Raw genomic sequence first — 24591 nt, forward strand, 5'->3', positions numbered from 1 at the left:
GTTCGCGGTTGCTTGCTTTACCCCATGGCCTGTTGCTGGGTCCCTCCTTTGCCTAAACGACGATTTCGGGCGACTGGCCGGTGGCGCCTGCGCGCTGCGGCCCACGTGCTGTCAGGCTCTTCGAGGGCTTCGCACCGTCGACGTTGGGAGGCCTAGTTGCGTTGGGAACAGCCTTTTGCCTTCTAGAAGGAACGCCTCAGATGCCAGGCAAACAGTGTCTGTAGATTTGGCCACTTCTTCCTTTGGGCAGAATCGTCCCTTCCTTCTTGAGATCCCGTGTGCTGGTGGAATGCAGGGGCAGAACTTCGTGGGAGGACTCATTCCGGTTTGCATGTTTTTGAGTCACAGTCTCCTCTGTTTTGTAGCCTAGTGTGGCCTTGAACTCATGGCAACCCTCCTTCCTCGGTGTCCTAAATAAACATTGAGGGGATTGAGGGTGTGGGTTTCCACCTCTGCTGATATGAAGGATTTGTTTTGTTCTTTTTAATGCTGCCCACTTTACTGGGGCAGAAGCAGCAAACAAATACTCGCAAGGGGGGCCCCACTTCACCATGCTGCTCTTGGTGCCTTTGAGCACTGAAAAACACACCCCAGGCTCGTAACCTATGCCTGACGTCGGGCATTGGGTAGTAAATCTAGCATCCCAACTCTTCATGTCTAGTACCAAGGCCTCTCTGCTTTCTGGTTTAAAAAGTATTAGGAAAACAAGCCTTCAAAAGCACGGTGAGTAAAAGGCATTTGGAAAAATAGCTAAGAATTACTACTTTTTACATTTATAGCATTATATAATATATACACTATAGCATATATCAATCGATGGCATAGATTCATAGCATTAACGGCCTCTAAAAATGTGATGTATGTGACAGATTATTAAGTTGGAACAAAGTCCTCTTCTAAACTATGAATATTTATTTCCCACATACATACATACATACATACATACATACATACATACATGTTTGTTTGGGAGAAATACATATTGTAATATGTATTTCATAACATAGGATATGACACATACTTCTAAAACTTTATGTTTTTAGATTTATGTATACAGGTGTTCTGTGTGTGTATGTACAGCATGTTCCTGCTGGGCAGTAATAAAGGCACACTGGTTGTTTTCTAGGTTCACATGTTAGACAGGGACTCACCGAGATGTGTCTCCATTCCTCATTGTTTAGAGGTAGGGTCTCACTATGCTGCCTGGTCTGGCTCCCAAGTCAACATCTTCCCTCTGTCTCTGAGTGCACGTGCCACCAGACCTGGCCACTCAAGCATAATCTTTACAAGTGAAGGTAGGCAAAAATCTTTTAAACAGCCACAAAAAAGCTCAGAAATGGGGGCGGGGGAGGGGGGAGATCAAATTTCCTAGTCGGTGGAGACAGGATCTGGTGTCCTCAAGCACTGGTCTTGGTCTTTTTCATACAGGATACTGTCTGTGGAGAGCCCTCTAGTGGTTCTACTAAGACCCAGCATAGTCAACCTCCAAGGTGACTTTCTTTTGCTCTGTGGAGTTTTGTCGTTGTTTTACGTTTTAGTGCCTTCTGAACAATCTGTGTTTTTAAACTTTAATTTTTTTTAAAAACTTTTAAGTGTATTGGTCTTTTGACTGAATATATGTTGGTGCAGCACTCCCATGCCTGGTGCCCATGGAGGTTAAAAGGATGGGGGACTTTGGAACTGGCGCTACAGGCATTCATGACCATCCATGTAGATTCTGGGAATTGAACCCAGGTCTTTTGGAAGAGCAGACAGAGATTTAACCACTGAACCATCTCTGCAGCCCCCCTGCTATATTTCTGAGGTTTTAATCTTTTGAAAGCATTCAAAGATGTTAAGAAAAGACAAAGACGGGGTTGGGGATTTAGCTCAGTGGTAGAGCGCTTGCCTAGCAAGCGCAAGGCCCCGGGTTCGGTCGCCAGCTCCGGAAGGAAAAAAAAAAGAAAAGACGAAGACTAAAACAAAAAGGCAAAGGAAGAAAGTATCTTTCCAAAGTCTGGCCAGGTGTGACGGTGCGTCCTTTAATCCAGCCCTTGGAAGATGAAAGCAGGAAAATCTGGAGTCAAGGTGGTCCTTGGCCACACCCTCCAGCTCAGCCTGGGCTTCATGAGAGCCAAGCTAAAGCAATTAAGTCAGAGGGAGTGTGACAGAGCTGTCTACCTGCTTTCCTTAGGAGGGTGGGGGAGGGGTTGGGGATTTAGCTCAGTGGTAGAGCCCTTGCCTAGGAAGCGCAAGGCCCTGGGTTCGGTCCCCAGCTCCGAAAAAAAGAACCAAAAAAAAAAAGGAGGGTGGGGGAATTCACCCATGGGTTTTGGTTTGGTTTGGTAGTGGTGGAGTTTGTCTGTGTTCTTATTTGAACGTCTGAGCCCAGGCTAGCCACGGGATCTATAGCTAAAAGATGACCTTGAACCTTGAACTCCTGATCCCCAGGCCATCCCCCTTCCAAGTGTTGGGGGTCACCAAGCTTGATATACATATCGGTGTGCATACCATTCCCCCACCCCCAATTCCCAGTCAGCACTTTTAAAGCTGATCTTAGAGAATCTGCCGGACCAGCTTTCTGACATCCCATCTGTCAGTAGGCACACTTGAACTGTAAAGAACAGTTGTTAAGTCAATGTCAGAAAGTTTTAGTGTCTACAGCTGTTAAATAGAAACCTGAACACAATGCAAGTTCAGACACAGCATGTTCCCCTCTCCTAGCTAGCTATGACGAGAAGTTAAGAGGATTTCGTTCTCTTTTTTATGATCACAGGGGAAAGAGTGAATTCGATTTCCCACCATTGCTAGTTATATAGATGAGTTTGCCTTTGGGGAAAACACAGGGTCCACGCACACTGAGAACAATGGGTAAACCTGACCTGAGCATGTGCACCTCATGTACGTTTGTGATACCTTCAGAGGTCAGAAGGCATCAGATGCCCTGGAACTGGAGTTGGGGATGGTTGAGCTACCATATGGGTGCTGGGAACTGAACCCCCAGTTGTCTGCAGGAGACGCAGGAATAGCAAGTCCTCCTAACCACTGACCCCTCTACCCCTGACCTAATTCTTTTTCTTTTCTTCAATAGTTTCACATGGTTTGGCAGGGTACACCTCAGTGGTATCCCTAGCACCAGACATAGTAGTGTCCTATAATAAAAGCTAACCTTTCTAAAACTAGCAGTCACTGAGTGAAACACTGATATCCAAACAAGACCATGACGAACAAGGACATGAGTGTTTTATTTATTTCTCAGTGTTGCAAAGCCAGTGCTTCACCGTGGGAGAACAGCACAAGACGAGACAAAGACGGGACTCTCCTGCATCTGACACTGCACAACACCTCCCCACAGGCCCAGCATTTCCAAGGAGAAGACACGAAGTCTCGGACCAAAATCCAGTGGTGGATATGGGCAAGTCACAAAAGTACGTAAGATACACCACTGTTATCCTGAATTATGAAATTCCCATAACCAGTAGGTAGCATCCCACCTTGTAACTGTGGCTGGTCTGGAACTTGCTATGTAGACCGACCTTGAACTAACATCTGCCTGTTGAGTGCTGGGATCCCATGGTGGTCTGTCACCAAGCCCAGCTTCATAACTACTTTTCACCACAGATGATCTTAAGAATTCTAAAAACCAGAGCTTAACCCCTAGTCTAAATACTTATTACGGTGATTATCAAAAATCTGTACACTGTGTTTATCTGCATCCATTAGGAAGTTGGGGGTGGGCCTTAAGTAGCACTGTCAAGAAGAGTTCCTTTCCTTCACTATTGCTAAGTTATGTCAAGTCCTCTATTCTCCACTAGTTTAAGACAAGCATGCTGGAACAGGGCACGTCCCAGTTCTATGTGGAAGCCATGGTCACTCCTCAATGGACTTCACATATTTCTCATACGCTTCTTCACTCATTAATTCATCCAGCTCAGAAGGGTCACTCAGTGTCATCTTGATCAGCCAACCTGTACCCAAAACAAAACCTCAGTTCAAATTGCCTTTTCGAAAGTCAAATTCATTCAAAATGTAAAATTTTAAGTCCCTCAAATTAATACAGTGCCTTCATTTAAGTGATGTTGTTGCTCTAACATACATCCATTCTTTCCTCAACAAGTTTAGCCCTCAGACATTAGTGGGCTGGAGTGCTGGCTCCGTTCTTAAGAGTTTACTGCCATAGCCCAGAATCCATGGTTGGTTCTAAGCACTGATATCAGGCGGTTCACAACCTACGAACTCCAGCTCCAGGGAATCTAGCACGCTCCTCTGAGGGCCCCTGCACTCAATAGCCCTACATAGAAACAAGTAAGCTTTCTCTTGTTTCCATTCTTTAAGACAGGGTTTCTGTTTAACAGTCCCAGCTGTCCTAGAACTCACTTTGTCAACCAGGCCGGCCTTGAACTCAAGACATTCGAATGCCTCTGCCTCCTTCAGAGGTAGAGTGGAATTAAAGGTGTGCACCACCATGCCCAGCTCAAATAACTTTAATTAAAATATTTAAAATAAAACCTTGGGGTGGGAGAGATGATGGCTAGGCAGTTAAGAGCACCTGCACATATGTTTCTTAAAGGCACACCAAATATTAGCTGTTAGAACTAATGGCAGTAGAAAGACCGAGACCGAATGCCAGGCATGGTGGTATACACCTTTAATCCCAGCACCTAGGAGGCAGAAGCAGGAGGATCTCTGTGAGTTTAAGACCAGCAAGAGCCATGTAGAGACCCTGTCTCAAGCCATCCAACCCCAGAGAGGAAGGGAGGAGCTAGGATGGGGGCACCCTAGAAAGTCTGAAGGGCAAGACAGCAAGCCAAAGAGAGCCACAACCAAATCCTAACATCGCCACCTATTGGCTATGTGGCCTCCGGTTACTTTTGAGGTTGTTCATTCAACTGTAATAGGGAGAAAACTGCTGGAGGCACAGTGAGTGAGTTACCTCTGTTGGAGTTAAATTCTTACCAACAACTTACCGTCTTCGTAACATGATTTGTTGACAAGCCCTGGGTTTTCGGCAAGTGCTTCATTGACTTCAGTTACTTCTCCTGACAGAGGAGAGTAGAGTTCACTGGCAGCCTTCACGCTTTCCAAAGCACCAAACTCCTCTAAAAGGAAGCAGTGAAAGAAATTAGTTAACATCAAGTCAGTGACTTAAAAATATAAAATGTCGGGCTGGAGAGATGGCTCAGTGGTTAAGAGCACTGACTGCTCTTCCAGAGGTCCTGAGTTCAATTCCCAGAAACCACATGGTGACTCACAACCATCTGTAATGAGATCTGGTGCCCTCTTCTGGTGTCTCTGAAGACAGCGACAGTGTACTTATATATAATAAATGAATAAATAAATCTTTAAAAAACATATATAGGAGTGGTGGTGCACTTTAGTCCCCGCACCAGAGTCAGAGGCAGGGGGAGCTCTCTAAGTTTACAGCCAGCCTGGTCTATAAAGTGAGTTCCAGACCAGCCAGGGATACACAGCGAGACCCTGTCGAAACAAACAAACAAGATACAAACAGGAAATCTGGTAAACGATGTAGCTAGGTAGACAGAGCGTTTGCCTAGCATGCATGCACCTTAGGCTCATTCCAAGCACTGCATAAACTGGGTGTGGTGGTGACACCTGTAATCACACTGCTGGGGAGACAGGCAGGAACATCAGTTCAAGTTCATCCTCAGCTACACAGGGAGTCAAGAGGATAGCCTGGGGTAAAGAAGATTCTGTCTCAAAATAAACACCCCAAACAAAAACCTTTTTTAAAAAATTCCTTGAAGTGGTTCCTTAGGTAAAGATGCTTGCTTCTAAGCCTGATGACCTGAGTTCAATTCCCAGGACCAAGGTACAAGGAGAGAACCATCTCTTGCCAGTTGTCCTCTTGACACCCCTCAAAACAACAGTGTTAGAAAACAATTTAAGGGGGCTGGGGATTTAGCTCAGTGGTAGAGCGCTTACCTAGGAAGCACAAGGCCCTGGGTTCGGTCCCCAGCTCCAAAAAAAAGAACCCCAAAAAAAAAAAAAAAAAAAGAAAACAATTTAAAGACAAACTAAAAAAAGTGGTTACCCACTATTCAGTCATGCTAAAAAAGATTCTGACTGTCTTTATTTATAGTCAAAGTTCTGTTGGTTTTGTACAAGAAAGGCATGAATAGCTTCAACAACGTGTACGTACTCTGCACACTGAATGACCCTGGCAGTGCAGTGTCTGACACCAGTGTGCTGATGTGCAGTAAAACAACTTGTAATTTGCTAGCCACGCGTGGTGTCACATACCCTGGCCTGTGAAGGAGCCCTAAACATCACCCAAGGGACTTGGTAAGGCTGAAAGAAAGAACTGCAGCCCAGCCCAGGGAGCCTGCACCTTAGAGTAAGCAAAGGTCACCTAGTAAGATGAACGCCAAGTGTCTTCTTTACGGTTACTCCTGTGGTGAAACACCGTGACGAAGGGACTTACTAAAGGAAGCATTTAACTGGGCTGCTTACAGGGGGCTGGTCTCCTATAGTCATGGTGGGGAGGGTAGTGGCACACAGGCTGGCATGGTGTTGAGCCATTAGCTGAGAGCTTACATCTGACCAACAGGCCCACAGGCCAGGCAGAAGCCTGGGCCTGGTGTGGGCTTTTGAAGCCTCAAAGCCCAGGGACACACATTATCTAAAAAGGCCACACCTCCCAATCCTATACAATCAGTTCTACTAACAGGGGGCCAAGCATTTAAACATATGAGCCTATGGGGCCCACTGTTGTTCATACCACGCCAAGCCTACATCTTAAGAGCCAGGCATCTGATCCCAGAACTAGGAAGCCGAAGCAAGGGATCTCCGTGAGTTGGAAGCCAGGCAGGAATACTGAGACCTTGGGGTTTTTTGTTTGCTTTTTGGGGTTTTTTTGATCTGTTATTCTTTCAATTCATTTTTAAAATTTATATATTGGTGTTCTGTCTACATTTCTGCATGTATTCTGTGTGCATGTGCTGACTCCCTCAGAGGCCAGAGGGGGGCATCAGATGCCCAGGAGCTGGAGGTACGGATTGTTGTGAGCCACCATATGGGTGCTGGAAATTAAACTAGCTCCTTTGGAAGAGCAATTAGTGCTCTGAACTATCACTCCAGCCCAGAGGCCCTGTTTTTATTTTGTTCTGTAAAAAAGGTACCTACTGTCGAGTCTGATGACCTAAATTCAATCCCTAGACCCAGGGTGGTAGGGAGAACTAACTGCCCCAAATTGTCCTCTGACCTCCATGTATGCACCGTGGCATGTGCAAAGCACACGCGCGCGCGCACACAGACCGACACACACACACACACACCGACACACAAAACCACACAGGCAGTAGTGGTGCACACCTTTAATTCCAGCAGGTGGATCTGTTTCAGGCCAGCCTGGTCTACAGAGAGAGAGAGTTCCAGGATTGCCAGGACTATACAGAGAAACTTTGTCTCAAAAAACAAAACAACAACAAAAACAAAAATAATCAACAACAACCAAAAAAAAAAAAAAAAAAAAAAAGGATAGGGAGTTCAGTACAGCACTGGCTCAGCACAAGGCTTGCCCTAGGCACAGGACCTGAGTTCGGTCTACAGAATCCATAAACAAAGAGAAACTTTGCAAACCTCACACGAGATAAAGGTGGGCGTGTGGGGATAAGCTATTAAAGATACTAAGAGATCAAGACATCCAAGCGGAGCAGCACTGTCTTACAGAGTTCATGGTCAATTCTGTAATTCTGCTTAAGTCATATGACTGGTAAATTGTGAGGCTAGGTTCAAAAACTAGGTTCTGGGCTGAGGAATACCTGCTCCCAGTACCCACACTGCCCTTCTGAAGCCTGTGCAGACAACCAGGCATACACACGGTATACATGCAACATGCAGGCAAACACTCATACACATAAAATAAGAATAAATCTTACCCACACACACACACAAACAACAAAAAGTAGGCAGACTTTTATGTTGGATTCTCTCTGCTGTATGCAAAGGAAGGCAGATTTTAGCCTTTATTTTGCAGTGCTGGAGATGGCACCCAGGGTACACATGCATGCTAGCAAATACACTTGACCACTGAGCTACACCACAGCTCCCTTTACAACCAAAAGCTTAGTATTATTTTTTGTGGGTGAGGAGGATAGCATTGATGGCCTTCCCTCTGCCCCCTGACTTTCACTGTAGACATTCCCTGTGCTCATCATCTGTGACATGGGTGGGAACTGGAAGAGAGCGCTTGCTGAGACATGACTTCTCCAGAGCCGGTGGCAGCCTTCTTCAGCCTAATTACACACACTGAAGGGGAAAACTGAGTAAAGACCCTAGGTCCTCCGTGGCTCTCTCTGAAACACCTTTTACCCACTCATCTGCAGCCTGCTCGTGTAAGCTAATGAACCAGTAACTGTTACACATTTCTATTTCAATATTCTCTTTTCCTGAAATTACTCTAACTGACCCTGAGTGCAAACAAATGGTCATTCAGGTAAAGGCCATGGACTATGACATTCCAAAATGAGAAGTACACTCACCTTGTTTTTTCAGTTTTGTCCCAACTTCAGGCAGACTGCAGTAAACAACATCTCCCAAAGCTTCCTAAAACATAAAAACATTAAAATGTCTAAGTGGACCCCACCAGAGAACAGGAAAGAGACAAACTAAATTTAGTCTATATTTTGGTCTATATATTTCACACACAAGGGGCTACATTCTTTCCTCTTCTTTATATCCCTTTAAACATGTAAACTGGGCCAGGTGTGGTGGGATATCTCTAAAATCCAATACTTAGGAGGCAAATAGAGGAGGGTTATGAGTTCAAAGCCAGCCTCAGCTACATAACAAGACTCCATTGCACAAAAAGAATAAAATTGGATGAGACTTGGTGGTACACCTATCAGAAGCCAAGAAGGGAAGAACCCAAGTTCAAGACCAAGCTAGGCTACAGAAGAAGTTCAAAGCCAACTAAGTCACCTTAGCCAGAGCCTATTCATCTCAAAATGAAAAGGAAGAGAAGAAGAGGCATACCTCAGTGATGGAGAACCTGCCTCACATGTGTGAGGCCCAGGGTTCACTCCACAGTACTTCAAAAATAATTTAAAATGTTAGGTGTACTGTGGGCACATGTATATATGTACTGCATATATGTGTGCAAAACTATGTGGACGTTAGTGGACAACCCTGCAGGAGTCAGTTTCCACCTGTCACCTCTGTCATGTGCATCCCAAGGATCAAACTTAGGTCGCTAGGCAAGTGCCTTAACTTGTTGAGCTGGCCCAGCAGCCCTAAGTATATATAGTTTAACTGGAGATGCACTACAAGAAACAAGCCTCCAGCCGATCTGACCTCCAGGCTAGAGGAACCCTGGGCACAGACTACATATTCCAACAATTACCACTGGTTCTGACCCAAACTGCAATGCCTGAAACCCTACCCACTGACCCATCAAACAGTGGTCCTCACAGACCTGCCTTCCAGGGCATCGCCGTGCCAGGTGAGTGACCCACCTTTGCTCACATCACCCAGAAGGGCTCTATCGCACGCATTTTGTACTTTGCTGTCTCATAGGTGATTCCCCTTTGTAGATAAACAACCTGTTAAACAACCTGTACTGTGCCCCCTCAGGAGGAATACAGCCATGGCAAAGAAGGTATCAAAGACGGAGACCTGAGAATCTAGCATGTCTGAGGGGCTGTGCATTTATTTTCTCCAACAGTTCCCCTTTCTCCCGTCTCACTGCACACATGCAGCAGGGAGAGACCACTGAGTGCTACTGCATGGACAAGGTTATAGAGAAAAGGCCAACCAAACAAAAGGGCTCTCTGTGTATTTATCCTTAGCTGCATGCCCTGTCCTTGGTCACGTGGGTCTCACAGTACCTATAAAGACAATGAACCCCAACCCCGCCCCCAGCTCGTGAGTTTGCTCTTAACTGCCCAACACCAAACACTTCTTAAATTATGTTCCCTCCTTTTGAGTGTTGACCTAGTATAGTAGTTTTTTCAAAGAATCTTGAGGTTGATGTCAAACTCATGGTGGTCTACCTGAGTATGAGGTAACACTTATGTCACCATGCCAAACATGGTATCCCTTGTAACAATACACGGGCCTACTAATGTACATCTGAACTCTTTTACCTCTGATTTTTCCCTAAGGGTCTTTAGAAGAGCCCAAAGCACTATACCATTTTTATAAGGTAGAGAGAATCCAATCTACTTGAGAGCACGCTGTTACAGATACATCAGGGCAGTCCAATACCTGTGCAAAGTTGCTGATTCCCACTGTTCCAATACCATCCTTTGCTGTTACCCATTCGTGCTTCTCTGTGAATTTACGCACTAAAACAGAAGACCAGTATTTCAGAAAAGTAGCAGCAGCATTTCCTCAAAAGCCCTTCAAACATCATTGCTGTCAAAGGCTAAGACTTCTCCAGGGTTGGTGATTGACTTAACCGACATTGCTTCAGTAGTTAGATGCCCAGTAGAACAACAATGTATAAAGATGAGGCATTTTAACAACACTGTGTAACCACAGATGGACCGAGATGAATGTTGAAAAGATTGATGTTTACGTAGGTGAGGGCCTTACCTGAATACATGTATGCATACCACATGTGTGCAAAGTCCACTGAGGCCAGAAGATGTCAGATCCCCAGAAACTGGAGTTACCCAAACCCAGGTCTTCTGAACAGCAACTAGTGCTTTTAACCACAGAGCTATCTCTCCAGCTCCAAAGATCACATCTTAAATGGAATCCTTGTCCATCTCTGGGCGTATCTGTTTTAACATCAGTCTAAATCATTCAAAAAACTTCAGAGCCTATTTCGTGAATTTATTCAATGACTTCTTTTGAGGACAGGATTGGGGTGATGGGTCTGGGGAGACAGAATAAAGCCTGCTTATACAGAAAGCAATGTATGCTAGTACACAGCTGGTTGACCTGGAATACAGGGGCTGAGGTGGGAATGTGGCAAGTTTAGCTGGACAGCGTGGCTATGCCTGTGACCTAGCACTTAGGAGGTGGGAGGACTGAAAGGTTAAGACCATTAGGATGGCTTTAGAGATGACCCAGCAGTTAAGATACATATAAAAGTAAAATACCACTAACACAATTCTAAAACACAAGAATCAATTCTGAAGGACTGAGAATAGATGATAACTTGTCTACCATGTGGGGCTCTGAATCAGTCCCACTGGTAGGGGAGGGGGGTTGATTTACACCGGGCACAGTAACCTGTAACTATAATACTGTGGAAAGGGGGATCAATTGAGTCTGAATTCAAGGGAGCTTGGGCAACACAAGACCCTGTCTCAAAAAAAGATCTGAAGTGAAGAGATCGCTCAGCAGTTAAGAGCATGAGTTGTTCTTGTATAGGACCAACCATAGGAGTGTGTTCCAACACTCGCCTGGCTGTAAGTTTAGTTTTAGTAAATCTGATAGCCCTCTCTGACCTCCAAGGGCACCAGGCACACATGTGGTGCACAGACATACATGCAGGCAGAACATGTGCACATGTGCAGCATAAATCTTTTAAGATCTGAAAACCAAAAGATTTAACCTAAAAAGGGTAATGTGAGTCTTTAGGTAGTTCATTAAGGTGACTACAACTTGGTTCTGAGGACTGAAACAAGCTTCCTATAACAACTATAACTTGGCCAAGTTCTTGTCAAAGCCTTGGCTTCAATTCCCAACCCTGCTAAAAAATAAAGGAAGAGGGATCTGGGTCAAAGATGATGTACGGCTATGTGGCTGTGGCTCTCAACTGCCATTCTCTTACAAGTCTAGAGCTCCCTGATCACATCACCGACCAACCATCATCAGTCCAATGCAACCCCTGACCAAAGAGGCAGACAACCACTAAAATGTGACCTGCTTGCACGATCCTTGGTCACCCTGCTAACAGTGAGTGCCGCTGCCCTGGCCTCAACTTTGCAGCCCTAGCTTGAGCCGGCAGCACTCTGAGCTCAGCACACGTAGGTCCACTTGTCCTCAAAGTCTGTATTGTCCTTTTAACCCAGGAATGCTACCTAAGCTTAACCACAGGTTGCAGTTCTCCATTAACCCTTGACCCTACTCAAGAAAGCAGATTAGGTAAGTAACCCTAGATAGAAACACAGTTTAAGGCCTGGGGATGCTGGGATGGGTGCTTGCCTGTCCCTGAGGTGGCTCTTGGTTCAGTCTCTACCATTGCAGAAACTGGGCCTGGTGGTGCTCACCTACCGTCCCAGCAACGTCAGAAGGACCTGAAGTTCAGTGATCCTCAGCTACAGGAATCGTCCAAGCTGAGCAAGTGAGATCATGCCTCAGAAAGCAGGCACATGCCTTTAACCCCAGCCCTCAGGGAGGCACAGGCAGGAGGATCTCTGTGAGTTCCAGGCCAGTCTGGTCTCCAGAGAGAGTTCCAGAATAGTCATGTTTCTGCCTTGAATTGAGAAAGTAGAAACCAAACCCCATCAGGGTTTGGAGTCACAGAAAAACTGAGCTGAAACTGAAGATATTGCATTTTCGAGGACAATCTCACTTAATAAGGGTCAGTGTTCGCTCTCTGGCGCTACACACTAATAGTCAATAACACTATTCACGACAACATGTCAAGCTGCAGGTGACAGGACCTGACTTCATTTCTTCCTCCCAGTAACTCTGAGGTAGCTGTTGCCTCCAGTGTTCTAATGCAGGGCACTGGGGTTCTGAGAAGTTGAGAGACTGCCTGAAACCACACAGCTGCAAGAGGAAAAACCAGAATTGAAGAATGTCTGCTTTAACAAGCGCAAGGCTCTGTACCCTGCATAATAAGTGCACGCACTATTCTGCCAGTTCAAAGAGGGTAAAAATGAGAAAACCTGAGTGGTTAAGCAGGCCACGGGAATTGATATATTAGGCAATATTTAACTAAATACCTGGAACTCGGCATGTAGCTCCAGCTGGCCCCGGACTCACAGCGATCCTCCACTTCAGCAGTGCTCACACTGCTACAGGTGGAAGCCACCCACCGTGCCTGCCTTGAAACGGAGTGCTTATTTGAGCATTTCTTTACCCCTGGACTCCAACCAGTAACAAACTGGAGGCATTTTAGCAAGAAAGGAACAAACGTGCCACTCCATACTGAGGAATAACGTGATCAACATTTTGAGTTCCACAGATTTCTGAGAAAGCACTTGCTGAGAGCAGCCGGTCCGATTTGTGCCGCCTGAGTAAGGTTCCCCACTACTTGCACATAAAACAGTTTCCCAGCTAACTGCAAGCGTACGCGTATAATGGGCAGGTCTCCCAGTTATTTCCAGTCCATCAAATCAGCCTCGTTTGAGCCCCAGTACACATCAATGACTCAGTTACAGACGTTAGAACTCTGAAGTCTAGAACTGTCTGTAGTTCACAGCTCAAGCTTCAGCGCTCCGCTTGGCTTTGCGGGGAGCGGGGGAGGAGAGTAAAAAAGCTTTTTTGTTTCAGTGCTTTGACTTTTCATTCATCTGTATATACATTCTGCAGCATTTTAGTCCACTTAGCAAACCTAAGCGCTCCCCACATTTAGAATCTCGGTGTACCCAAAAGCAAGCTCACCCCGGAACGAGTGGCCAGCTTACCTATGGGTCCAGCCGTCCTTCCCTCCCAGCTCCACCTTTCTACCCCGGGTTCAAAGTTTGCTTGTGTCTTCTCTCGCCAACTTTGGGAGAAGGGCCGCAGAACCAGGATCCCAAGAGCGAAAAGAAGCGCGGGCAGGGCTATAGCTCGCTCTGGCCCGGAGGCTTGGGAGTGGGGCGCCGGAGGTCTCCGGACCGGCGGGAGCGGTGACCACGTGCCCCGCACTTACCCGAGAGCAAAGCAGATCCGGTGCGCAGCGAGCGGACAGCGGCAGCGCTCGGCGCCCAGGGCCTTGGCGGGCAGGAGGCCAGGGCGATGCGCAGGCTGCAGGCCACAGCCCGCACACTCCTTACCACTCGCAGCGACATGATCCAAGGTTCCGAGGGTAACTGCGCTTCGCCTCCGCCACCGGGCCGGCGGGGACGAGGTGGGCCAGAGTAAGCGGAGCACCGAGGCCCAGGGGCGGGGCCTGGCAGAGGCGCGCTCTGATTGGACAGCTTGAAGATTCCACTTCGGATAGGACAACGCGCGCGAGGGGTGTGTACATGTGGAGGGGCTAAGGCCCGGATGGGGCTGTGTGAGAGGCTGGACTGACTGGGCGGGGAGGAGGCGGGATCTCACCGGAGGGCAGAGCTTCGTCCCAAGAGTGGGATCTTGCAAAATAGAAGCTCTAAGTCCGCAATTTACGGATTGCACTTAAGCTGCATCACCGAGCAGCCTGAGAAAGATTCCAGAAAGGATGGCCTTGCTGAGTTAACGCAGTCTCATGCCACTAAGTCCTAGGAAAGACGAGGTGCGGCCAGGCCCTTAAGCTTGCAGTCACGCCTATCTGCACAAGGTCACCATCAGGGGACTCATTTTGTCTAAAGACTGTTCTAGGTATCAAAGTCGTACCGACACGGATCACAGCTTTTTTTTTTTTTTTTTTTTTTTTTTTGGTTCTTTTTTTCGGAGCTGGGGACCGAACCCAGGGTCTTGCGCTTCCTAGGTAAGCGCTCTACCACTGAGCTAAATCCCCAGCCCCCACAGCTTTTTAAAATGCTGAAAACAGCCTGGCGTGGTGGCTCACTCCTTTAATCCCAGCACTCAGGAGGCAGAGGCAGGTGGATCTCTGAAGTTCTACGCCAGCCTGGTCTAAAAAGCGAGCTCTAGGACACCCGGGGCTATACAGAGAAATCCTGTTTCAAAAGAGAGAGAGAGAGAGAGAGAGAGAGAGAGAGAGAGAGAGAGAGAGAGAGAGAGAGAGAGAGAGAGAGAGAGAGAGAGAGAGAGAGAGAGAGAGAGAGAGAGAAAGAGAGAAAGAAAAAGAGAGAGAGAGAGAGAGAGAGAGAGAGAGAGAGAGAGAGAGAGAGAGAGAAGTAAAAGAAAACATTCCGGGCTGGAGAGATGGCTCAGAGGTTAAGAGCACTGTCTGCTCTTCCAGACAGAGGTCCTGAGTTCAATTCCCAGCAACCACATGGTGGCTCACAACCATCTATAATCAGGTCTGGTGCCCTCTTCTGGCCTGCAGGCATACATGCAGGCAGAAAGCTGTATGACGTATACATAATAAATAAATAAATGTTTAAAAAAAAGAAAAGAAAAATAAAACAATCCAGGAAGCCACTTTATTACCTTAGAGATCCCAAAAGGGGTAGAAACTCTAAACCCAACAGACAGAACCACATGATTTATGTGGGCCTGGTACACATGTGATTGCGGTCCCCAGAAGGTAGAAACAGAAGATCAAGATTGCAAGAGCAGCAATCTCTCTTAATCATTGAGGTATTTCTCAGACCCAAGAGAAGATTTCTAACATCCAGCTAAAAAGCGTGTTGTCCATCCTCGGGTCATCAAATCAGAGCCCTTCATTTCTTCTGCTCACTGTCAAGGGTCATGGGTTGCCATCACCAAGACAAAACAGGATTTACTTAACCTGATGTGGCTGTGGAAGTCCTGGGGAGAGGGAGAGAAGGCTCCCTGAAAAGGCCCAGCTTCTTCTACACCCTCCTGAGCAGAGACAAAAGCCTGGCAACTTAAAATGGGTGGGCTTTTCCTCCTGCCAGCAGGCCCCTGCTCAGGGACTGGCTTAAGTTCCAGACCATATCAGGACCTATTTACAGCACCTGTAGGCCAACCAGCCACCCTGTCTTTCTTTAAACTGACCAGCTCTATAGGGAAGACTCTTCAAAACCAACAAACAAACCCAACCCTCAAGAAGAGACTCCAGCCAGGTGGTGGCACACCTTTAATCCTAGCACTCAGGGACAGAGGCAAGTAGATCTCTGAGTTCAAGGCCAGCCTGGTCTATAGTGAGTTTCAGAACAGCCAGAGAAACCCTGTCTGGACAAGCCAAAGATAGATAGATAGATAGATAGATAGATAGATAGATAGATAGATAGATAGACAGACAGACAGACAGACAGACAGACAGACAAAAAGACTTATAAAAAGAGGAGGAAAGTGGTTTTCTTGGCTTTCCTAGTCACCAGCCTGCTTTGCATAGGGTCTTTCTGTGTCTGCTATTTTTCATCTCCAATAAAACCCTCTCTTCAGCGATGATTCTGTCTGCTCCTGCTTACTGTGTTCAAGATTTCTCAAAAACTACCTGTAGAGACTTTTCCCTGCCTTTAAATTCTTTAACCGTAAAAACAAACCCAATCAGGACCCCAGAAGAGCTAGGCATGCTGGGATTGCAGGTGTGCACCACTACCATCTGACCGTGGATTTTTGACCTTGTTCACATTCTTGTTTGGTTGGTTTTGGTTTTTGTTGCTGTTTTTGTTGTTTTTGAAGACAGTTTCCTCTGTATATCCCTGGCTGTCCTGGAACTCACCCTATAGACCAGGCAGGCCTCCAACTCAAAGAGCCATTGTTGAGGTTTGGTCCGTTGCTGTGTGTTGTAATGCTAAAATCTCAGCCTAGACTGAACATGGCAAGTTAGATCTCAGGGTTATTAACAGGGAAGTAGACAAAATAGCACAGAGGGTCGATATCTGCACAGCTCTAGTACTTTAAGGCTTATTATAAATAAGCCTTTTGTTTGGCTTCCTTTTGTTTGGGAACTACATGATCTAAGGTGGGGTAGAAACCCCCAATTAATATTTACAACAATCTGATGCCTCTGCTTCCTGAGTGCTGGGATTACAGGTGTGTGCCACCAACCACTGATGCTGTCCTGTTCTTTAAACCTATCACTTGTCATTCTTGGTCCCAGCAAGCTAACAGGATTCCTATTAGCATTCAGGAGTCTTGAGAACCTTTCAGAGACAACTGCCAATAACCAAAGCCATGAATTAATTGTTCCATGCCTGTGTATTTTATTTCAAGGAGAAAGTACATCAAATCAAGCCCACACACATGGCACTATTATGTATGTATATATTGTGACTATTTTCCCAGCAGGGCTACAGAACTCCTCTACAGACAGCAAAGCCAGTAGGACGGTAGTGTCACTGGCAAGTGCAGGCCGGAAGCTCTGCCCCCACCCCCACCCCCATTCCCCACACCCTGCCTCTGCCACCTGTGGATGAACAGTTTAAATCCCGGGCAAAGCTTGTGCTGGCTGAAGGGACAGAGTGTTAGGGGACAACTCCGGCTGCTCACTGCTGCTCCAAGTCTCTTCCCTTTTACATCTGATGCCCAGAAAGCTGAGGATTTTCATCAGGAGCAAGTCCGCAATCTCTCCTTCCTCTGAGAGCTGCAAGAAGAAAGGACCAGGTGGTGTATCTGGAACCATCTTAAGGTTTTACTGCCTTGTTTGGTCCCAAAGATGAGGCTAGCGCTTGGTGGTAGAGCGCGTGCCTAGGATGCTCCAGGCTCTGGGTTTTATCCTCAGCACCACAAAGCAAACAAAAATAGTCTGTTTGTCCCAAGCTGAAAGTCACTAGGTTGTCCTAGACTTGGGATGCCCTTCTACTGGGGCTCTACCTCCACTAGGGAAGGGCAGGCCTATGCTTCGTGTTGTCTGCAGCAAGCCCTCTTTCTCTGCCGAGGATGCCTGGGCTTTCCTGGACGTTATATCCCAAACTGGACAGGGAAAGCCTCAGTTAGTTACTGAACCTAGACTTAAGCACAAGCAGCCTTTCAGAACTGACTGTCTGCTCACCTCACTTACCTTTGGCCAAGTTCTCTTCCCCTGTCAGTATTACCCTTCTGCCTGCCCTGCTTACCTCAGTCTAGCCCAGTATGGGAGGGACTGGGATTCCAGGGGAAGGAGAAACTAAACAGGTGTTTCTCACAATGCCTTTCCCTTACTTAACCACAAATGACAGATAGATAGATAGATAGATAGATAGATAGATAGATAGATAGATAGATAGATAGATAGAGCTTTAAACCAAAGGAAAAGGCATGGCTCCACAAACCTGTAATCCTAGCCCTTACACATGAAGACAAGAGAAAATCAACTTCAAATCCAGCCTGAGCTGTATATCAAGATCCTGTCTCATTCAGAAACAAACAAAGCAAAGCAAAAACACACAGGAAATAAGACTGGCAGGCCAGACTTAAAGGCTGTAGACAGAGCACACAGACACGGTGCCACAAGCCTGTAATCCCAGCACGTGGGAGGCAAAGACAGGAGGATGAGGAGTTCAAGGCCAGACTGAGGATCCTCCTGAGCTCTTGTCTAAAACAAACAGCAAAACTGTACATACATTATGAAGAAAGCCATCCTATTGGATTAGGGATTCACACTGCTCCAACATAACACCACTTAACTGATTATGTCAACAATGACTCTGTTCTCCAGTGTGGCCTTTTATGGAATAATGGGGCATAGTTAGCACCCTGACCTGTTTCTTTAGAGGACAATCATTCAATCATAATAGGCATAACTCCCTCCAAAAAGGTTCTTAGACTGTGAAAATATGGGCAATGCTCAATTACAAAAGATAATGTAGGCCAGGTGTAGGGGCATATGCCTTTAATCCCATCACTAAGGAGGCAGAGGCTGTTTAATCTGAGTGTTAAAATCTAACCTGATCTACAAAGATTTCTTTTTTATATACATAATTTATTTTTTTTATTTTATGTTCACTGATTTTTGCCCGCATGTGCATCTGTGTGAGGGTGTCAGAAGCCCTGGAACTGGAGTCATAGACAGTTGTGACCTGCCAAGTGGGTACTCGGAATTGAAACCAGGTCCTCTGAAAGAGCAGCCAGTGCTCATAACTGCTGAGCCATCTCTCCAGCCAAAGATTTCTTTAAGAGCGAGTTACCAATGATGGATACTACAGCATAGATGAGCCTCAAAAATATCCTCAGGCCGGAGAGATAGTTCAGCAGTTAGAAACACTTATTTCTCTTTCTGAGGACCCAGGTTCGATTCCTAGCACCCACACTGGGCAGATCACAACCGCCTGTAACTCTAGTTCCCGGGGATTCTAGAAACTTTTCTGACCTTCACAGGAACTGCATGCAGGTGGTGCACACACAAACACAAAGGCACACACACACACACACACCCCACATGCACACATACACACATATGATCTCATTTATGTGTAGACTAGGTTAAAAGAGTTTACCTGGTCAGACTTTTGCTCCTCGCTGAAGGCCACCAGAATGACAGAGATAAACAGATTCAGTACCACAAATGTCATAAAGACTATGCAGGACCCAATGAGGAGGGAGCCAAGAACTGGGCTGTAGTCCAGGACCTGCCAGGAAGGAAGGCAGTCATTACGCTTTCCCTCAGCAGCAAGTCAGGGCGTCTGAACTGAGAAGACTGGGGACAGTGGCCTCTGTCAGGGGTGGGAGTGTGGGCAGAGGAGCTCCCCAGAGCTGCCCCAGAGGGGGTATGGGCTACACCCCTGCCCACCCCTGCTTCCTCTAAAATAAGGCACTATAGCTAGTGAGGGCTGGGTATTTCTACAGCCCAGCGTGGCCCTATCTGACAGTTCTTCTGTAAGCAGGAGCCCCCAGAGTGGGCTGTCTAAAGGTATGGGGAGTGCGTTTCCATTGGTCTAGAGAAGCCCCATGTGGGCCAGGCACTGCATTCAAAGCTGGCATAGGGGTAGGTGGGCATAGGTGAAAACTTTGATTTTTCAAAGTTTCACACAGATTGCAGTAGCCACGCCCTCCCACCATTACCTCTTCATAGTTGAAGATCCCCAGCTGAAGGCTGATCATTGTTTCTGCCGCGTCAAAGAGGGTTTTGTAGGAACGGAGTTTCCAACCAAATATTAAATGTGACTGTCATGGAAAGAGTATTCATGAACAGGGAAAGAAAGCGTAAAGCCTCCCCCTAATTCTGATGTTTGAGAGAGTAGTAAGTCAGCCACTTCCTTGGCCTGGCCACATTGTGGACACCTAAGCGGTCATACAAGTGAATACATATACACACCCAGCTCAATATGAGACATGGGTCTGTGCATGCATGACTAAACACATGTGAATTGTGTGTGTGTGTGTGTGTGTGTGTGGGTGTGTGTGTGGGTGTTTCTGTGGGCACTGATACATGCACATATGCATTTGTGTATGTTATGTTTGCCTATGTTATATGTTCTGGAAGTGTCTGATCCATAACTTGGCTGCATTCTCAGCCTCCCATTGACAGATACCTGTGCGCCCACCAGCACGGGAGCATCCGGATACTTCAGGGGCTCAGGTACCCCTTGTCCAACCCTCCCGCATCATTTGCCGGACTCAGGGATGGCACTGGCTGCTCTCAGGCCCCAGCCTCTCTCTCTACCTTGGGAGGATGAATGGGGCTCCTCCCACCACGCTGTCTCTCATTTCCCTAACACTGTCGCAGGACTGCGGTATCCGAGGAAAGCCCAGAACCCCCTCCTTTTGAGTTGGTGGCGTCTGGCTCCACAGGATTTCTGCCTTGTCCCTGATCTTTAAATGGAGGGCTAGGTAGAGCAACAGGAGTTAAGGTATTTGCAGGAGAGTTGTTTGGGAGAAAACCATCCTTACACAGACCCTCCACCCTTCTCTCAGTGCACCTCAGCCTGGGTGGGATGGAAGGAGGAAGGGGAGGTGAATGGGCGGAGCCGAGATGGCTAGAATGTACAATGGGAGCGAGTTGGGGATAAGAACAGCGCAGCGCAGCGCAGACAAAGACGTGCAGGCTGCTGCTGCACATGACCTAAGGGATGACAGCTACTGAACTGGACAGAGCTGGGCTGAGATAAGATCAAGGTGGGGCTAAAGGTCAAAGACAAAGGGGCACCCGGGACTAAGTTGGAAAGCCAAAGCCGTGGGGCTTCTGAGCTTCCGAGTGGGAATGTGTATTCGGACCGAGAGCAAGAAGAGGTCAGAAGGAGCCTTTGCTCTCCTCGTTACTTGATAATAAGAAAGAGGTGAAGACTCCGGTGCTTCATGGTCGTCGGCTTTCTAGTGACAAACAGATGTAATTGTCAACATGTAGTGTCAAGGGGCAAAATGAAAGAACGTTGGCACTACCGAGTCTGAGTATTTAGAACAGCATGGCCTGCACCCTCACCTCCCCATCCCTGCCCTAGCTCAAGGAGAGGGTGGGCCGATTCACCCACCAGCGTAGGAGCTCACTGCTCTTGCCTAGAAAGCAGCTGAGAGTCTTCTGAGCAATTGGGGCATGAGACCCTGCAGTCTGAGAAGGGTTGGCTGCAGAAAGCAGCCCGTCATGAGAGACCATGGGCCCTTCTGGTCTCAGATCTCACACTGCCTCACCTTTTTACTGAGCTTCCCCATCTTGGTTCTTGGAGGTAGCAATTTCAGAAGCTCCCAGTTAGCAGATCCTGGATTCACAAACTCTGTCACTTCCTTCGGATTCCCAGTCTCCCCCCTAATCCTGACTGGCCACACAGTATCAAGTAGCCTTTACTTTCACCAAGACCTGCCTGAGGAGGTCCCACAGGAGGTGCTCACCGCAATGGAGTAAGCCAGGAGCATGATAAGAATGACGGTGACAAAACCTGAGATGTCGCCCCAGGCACTGCGCAGTGCTGACGTGATCATGTTCATTTTGGGATTCAACCTGAGCAGGTGCCAAAGCTTCACTGTGGACAGCAGGACAAGGAAGGCGATGATGTAACCAAGCGCAGCATCAGCCGCTGCCGTCTCGCTGAAACTGACCCCCCTGTGGGAACAAAATGGGAAGCCCTGCCATCTCAGATACCAGAGGAGCAGGGCCGGAGCCCATCGGATCCAGGGTTAGATTTACCGTGATCTAGAGGTCATCATGTCCTGAAAGTGGTCTGGAAGACAAAGTAGTCCCAGTTCCCCCCAGTCAGGTGGTGGTGATGATGGTGGAGGTGGTGGTGATGGTGGTGGAGGTGGTGGTGATGGTGGTGGTGGTGATGATGGTGGAGGTGGTGGTGATGGTGGTGAAGATGGTGGTGATGGTGGTGGAGGTGGTAGTGTTGGTGGTGGTGGTGGTGGTGGTGGTAGTGGTGGTGGTGACGGTGACAGGGATAAGAACGACAGTAGCAGATGTACCAACTAGGTGGCTCAGTGGATAAAAGTAATTTCCATGTAAGCCTGGCTACCCGAGTTGATTCTAGACCCCATGTAAATGTAGTACAGGTGGAAGGAAAGAACCAACCCTTGAAAGTTGTCCTCTGACCTCCACACCTGTGCTGTGGCATGTCCGTGCTCCCCAACAAATAACCATAAATGAAATAAGCTAGGTGTGGTGGTGCATGCCTGTAATCCCAGCACCTGGGAGGCAAAGACAGGTAGATCTATGTGAGTTCAAATCCAGCCCGGACTCCTACATGTGAGTTCTGAAATAGCCGTGTACAGACCCGATCTCAAAAACAAACAAACAAAAAAATCAAAATAGGGCTGGAGAGATGGCTCAGCGGTTAAGAGCACTGACTGCTCTTCCAAAGGTCCTGAGTTCAATTCCCAGCAAGCACATGGTGGCTCACAACCATCTGTAATGGAATCTGATGCCCTCTTCTGGTGTGTCTTAAGACAGCTGCAGTGTACTCATAGACATAAAATAAATAAATCTTTTTAAAAAATCAAAATAGGTTAATACATCAATAAAAGAACGATAGTGGGGGGGCTAGAGAGATGGCTCAGCGGTTAAGAGCACTGACTGCTCTTCCTAGTAGGTCCTGAGTTCAAATCCCAGCAACCACATGGTGGCTCAAAACCATCTGTAATGAGATCTGATGCCCTCTTCTGGTGTGTCTGAAGACAGGAACAATGGACTTATAAGTTTAAAAAAAAGGAATCTGCAATTACAAAGTCAGAAAAATTCTTTTTTTTTTTTTCCGGAGCTGGGGACCGAACCCAGGGCCTTGCGCTCGCTAGGCAAGCGCTCTACCCCTGAGCTAAATCCCCAGCCCCCAGAAAAATTCTTAAAAAAAAAAAAAAGAACGATAGTGGTGGTGGTACTGATGATGGTGTTGGCAATGATGTAACAGTGACAGAGATGTAACAGTGATGATGAGGATGGTGATGGTGGTGATGATGATGATGAGGGGGAAGAAGTCAGAGGAAGAGGAGGAGGAGGAGGGTGATTGGGATAACAAGGTCTTGAAGATCCAGGGGTTTGTTCCCAGGACCTTTAACCAGTAGTACTGGTCATTGGCTACAGAGCTATGAAAGGATGGCAAAAGAGGACTAAGTTAGGTGTGAGGGTTGGGAGGACGGATAGAAGACTCTGTTGTAGTAATTCTCTTTTTCTCCTCCCTCGCCCCTCACCAAAACTCTGTGCCCGCCCCACTTTCTCTCTGTCCAGTTACAGACCTCGCCTTAACTTGTGCCAGCTGTTGGTATTCTGTCTAAGCTCCACCCCCACAGCTACCTGGTTCCGCCCCACAGTTGCCTGGCAGCAGCCAGTTATGCATGACTATAAAGGGGGCTGCTTGCCCCCTCCTCTCCCTCTTTGTCCCTGTCCCTTCTTTCCCCATCCCCCCTTCCCTCCACGTGCCCATGGCTGGCCTCCTTTACTTCTCCCTTCTACTCTTCTCTCATTAAACCTCTCTACGTGGAAGCGTGTTGGCTTGGTGTGCTTTATCTGAGGCCAGCCGAGATGTAAACCCTAACCCCATCCCTCACCTGCATATAGACATCAACCTACAAGAGTCTTTTGAGAGCCTTCACCTCCCTGCTTTGGGTCACTAAATGCCACTGACATTTGAATATGTTCCCAGCTTCCCTCATATTGAAAGAAGCACGGGGTGGAGATGGGCTATTTGTTGTGCTAATCAAGAATCTGATTTGCTAGGGTTGGGGATTTAGCTCAGTGGTAGAGCGCTTGCCTTGCAAGCGCAAGGCCCTGGGTTCAGTTCCCAGCTCCGGAAAAAAAAAAAAAAAAAAAAAAAAGAATCTGATTTGCTTTGTGCCATTGCACTTCAAGATGAAGCAGGTCCTGCTGTCTCCGTTACACAAGTAAGAACCGGGAGTGGGCACAAGGTCACTCAGCTGGGGTTAAACAAGACAACTTCTGAGGGGAGGATCGAGCTGGAATCCAGGTGTGTCTGATCTCAAAGCCCTCCGTGTGACCATCTGATCTGTGCCGTCGTATTCCAAATTCCGTCTGAATACTAGGGTGACATTTTGTTGTTTTGAAGCAGTCACTCATGTTGCCCAGGGTGGCCCCAAACAGACTAAGGACGACCTTAACCTTTTGAACTCCCCCCCTCAGCCTCTCAAGTGCTAGGATTTCCAGTGTGTAGCACCGTGCCCAAGCCAGTGCCGATATACAGGTTTTCTATCAGCTTCCATCAATTGCTCAGTAACGGGTTTCACCAAGCTAATTCTGTACATGCACGTGATGTGGTTTGTTTTGTTTTTAGCTGTCTTCAGTCACACCAGAAGAGGGCATAGGATCCTGATACAGATGGTTGTGAGTCACCATGTGGTTGCTGGGATTTGAACTCAGGACCTCTGGGAGAGCAGTCAGTGCTCTTAACCGCTGAGCCATCTCTCCAGCCCGATGTGTTTTGATTATAGTGTGTTTTTACTCACGCCTCTTAACTCTCCTGTCCCCTTACCCACCTCCTGCTGGTCCCCTTCCTAAGCAGCCCCCCTCCCTTCTTGTCCTTTTGGGATTTGTTTTGGTGAGCCAGTGGGTTTAACTAGACTTGTGGTTTACATATACACCAGCAATTAACCAGAGTTTACAGCTTTTCCAAATCTGTT

At 47.3% G+C, this 24591-nt stretch overlaps 2 protein-coding genes across 2 annotated transcripts in view; both read right to left on the reverse strand.

The window, feature by feature from the left end:
* Positions 1-3205: 3205 nt before the first annotated feature.
* On the reverse strand, positions 3206-13982 carry Gcsh (glycine cleavage system protein H). Its single transcript, NM_133598.2, is given in 5 exon segments — positions 3206-3947; positions 4947-5078; positions 8481-8544; positions 10204-10283; positions 13754-13982. Coding segments are annotated over 5 exon segments (513 nt in total). The 5' UTR covers positions 13893-13982; the 3' UTR covers positions 3206-3849.
* A 2824-nt stretch (positions 13983-16806) lies between these two features.
* Positions 16807-24591, reverse strand: part of Pkd1l2 (polycystin 1 like 2) — an 86655-nt gene continuing 78870 nt past the window's right edge. The window contains exons 40-43 of the mRNA XM_087596671.1: positions 21361-21571; positions 19600-19701; positions 19035-19166; positions 16807-17203 (exon numbers count right to left, since the gene is read on the reverse strand). Of these exons, the coding sequence (XP_087452797.1) occupies positions 17042-17203; positions 19035-19166; positions 19600-19701; positions 21361-21571 (607 nt within the window). The 3' untranslated portion in view covers positions 16807-17041. The remainder of the gene's footprint in view (positions 17204-19034; positions 19167-19599; positions 19702-21360; positions 21572-24591) is intronic.

Source organism: Rattus norvegicus, chromosome 19 (genome assembly GCF_021556685.1).
Source record: "Rattus norvegicus strain SHRSP/BbbUtx chromosome 19, alternate assembly SHRSP_T2T, whole genome shotgun sequence".
Taxonomy (NCBI): Eukaryota; Metazoa; Chordata; class Mammalia; order Rodentia; family Muridae; genus Rattus; species Rattus norvegicus.